Source organism: Seriola lalandi, unplaced genomic scaffold, assembly GCF_002814215.2.
Source record: "Seriola lalandi dorsalis isolate HSWRI2012SDOR001 ecotype SW California unplaced genomic scaffold, Sedor1 jcf7180002003222, whole genome shotgun sequence".
Taxonomy (NCBI): domain Eukaryota; kingdom Metazoa; phylum Chordata; class Actinopteri; order Carangiformes; family Carangidae; genus Seriola; species Seriola lalandi.
Genome location: NW_019473878.1, coordinates 1 through 1,853, shown reverse-complemented (window position 1 = coordinate 1,853; position 1,853 = coordinate 1). Strand labels below are relative to the sequence as shown.

Genomic DNA, 1,853 nt, shown 5'->3' with positions numbered 1-1,853 from the left:
GGTTTAACCACTCAACAGCCGGCAAATACCATGACTCTCAGAGCTTTGTGATGTTCTCTCGATAAAAAAAAAAATGGAATAGGATATGACGACATTGGAACAGCACAAAGACAAATGCGCATCATTACCATCAAGCTTTGCAAGTTAGGTCATTGTCTTCCAAAGACAGCAATCACAACACCAACCCAGAACCATCTTGTCCCCTCAGAGAGAGAACAAGAATGATGGCAAACAGCAAATCCTCCACATCACAAGCAGGACCTAAACCAGACTAACAGCAACATGCAATCTACTACCAGTTAGTAAGGAAGAGTAAAAAGTATTAGGGAAAGATGGATGAAGAAAAACAAAAACAAAACAAAAACAAAAATACAGCCAGAGCATCAAGTCACCCACATCTAACATGCCATGCACAGGTGCTTCTACATGGCACACTACGATACACTACAACTACCAGATCTACTGTACCAGGAAAACTCAATGATACATACCACCACTCCTTTGTAAGGAGCTGAGAACCTGAGAGGTAAATGCCAGTAGTGCTAAGGAGAGACAAGGAACATTGGCTATGTTACCCATGTAACTGCAGAACGAAAGCTTCTGATACTGGGCTTGTTCTACGCTGTAAATGGTGTTGAAAGACAACACTAACTAGTACAGTGTATTTCATAATAATCCATAAGTGAATTTTTAAATGTATGTAATTCCTTCCTTTACATCCAGGCTTGAGGTTAATCAGCAATCTAACGATTGCCATGGTTTTGAGAGCACACTGAATCGAACAAATGTGATCCAGAGCCAGGCAGGGTTTTCTTCCTCACCGTGTTTTGTCTCTTGAGTTTGAGCTGGTTAACAGCCAGAGCCTCAGCGTACTCCAGCTGCTCAATCTCCTCCATCTTCTCATTGTAGCGTCTGGTCTGCTCATTGATGAGCATCTCTAAACACCTATAGGGGGAGAAGAGAACACGATGGCAAACAATATGAGTATGTATGGTCATTTACAGCTGTTCACTGGTTATGCAAAGGGTGTGCATGTAATATGGACAAGGCACAACACAAGAAAATTATTATTATATTAAGTATGAAAGCAGAGTTTGTTATTTTTTCTTTCATTGCAGTCTTACGTGGTGGTCTTGGCAACATCCTTCATGCTGAGCAGCGGGTCAGCACTGTCTGGACAGCGCAAGATACACGGGGCAAAAACTATGGCCAACGAGTTAGAAGACATGCGGTTGTGAGCCTCCTCCTTACACACCCTGCAAGGAAATGTATTAGATATTAGCTTTTTTCTTTTAGCTGCATGTAAATATAATTCATATTGTGACTCAACTGCTGTGGTAAATTCAATACATTAGTACTAAAGTCAAGAATAAAAAAAACAACCACCAAAGAAAAATAACATGTAATCTAGTGAGTGCGATATTTGGATGCCATACATTTTGAGAACAATGATGAATATATGTAAAAACCATATTAAAATATACAAGGCCACAATGAGAGAATCCCTACCTGACGAGGTGGAAGACGAGTCTCTCCAGCGTGTTGAAGTTTGCAGTAGGAAGCTCCTCCAGCACTTTGTAGATGGCATGAAGCTGCTCCTGCTTCTCTGGCAGTTCTGGAGGAAGGAGAAAACACATAATGAATCACACTCCATAACTAATTATTGAGTCCTTTGTATTTTGAAAATGTCTTCTTGTCATTTCTAATCATGTGTGATTAACCTTTTCCACCTTAAATGTCAAAATTTAGCCTCACGTCATAAATAACGACAACCAGCAGCAGATCAAGGAAAGGCTGAAAACAAAAGTCCAGCACTCAGATTGTAAAATGCTGCCCCCTGGTGGGGATCAGCC

At 40.7% G+C, this 1,853-nt stretch overlaps 1 protein-coding gene across 1 annotated transcript; it reads right to left on the bottom strand.

The window, feature by feature from the left end:
* Positions 1–6: 6 nt before the first annotated feature.
* Positions 7–1,638, bottom strand: LOC111667028 (unconventional myosin-IXb-like). Its single transcript, XM_023422597.2, has 4 exons — positions 1,510–1,638; positions 1,125–1,256; positions 822–945; positions 7–542 (listed from the first exon to the last, which is right to left on the bottom strand). The coding sequence occupies exons 1-4, from the start codon at positions 1,635–1,637 to the stop codon at positions 435–437; spliced, it is 492 nt and encodes a 163-aa protein (XP_023278365.2). The 5' UTR covers position 1,638; the 3' UTR covers positions 7–434.
* Positions 1,639–1,853: the final 215 nt, after the last annotated feature.

What these genes read in the sequence shown, in the direction of transcription:
- LOC111667028 (XM_023422597.2), bottom strand. Translation starts at nt 1,637, where the DNA reads ATGTGTTTTCTCCTTCCTCCAGAACTGCCAGAGAAGCAGGAGCAGCTT. An exon ending in GATGTTGCCAAGACCACCAC is followed by an intron (nt 946 to 1,124) that starts GTAAGACTGCAA and finishes CTCCCCCTATAG; the next exon opens with GTGTTTAGAGATGCTCATCA. An exon ending in AACTCAAGAGACAAAACACG is followed by an intron (nt 543 to 821) that starts GTGAGGAAGAAA and finishes GTCTCTCCTTAG; the next exon opens with CACTACTGGCATTTACCTCT.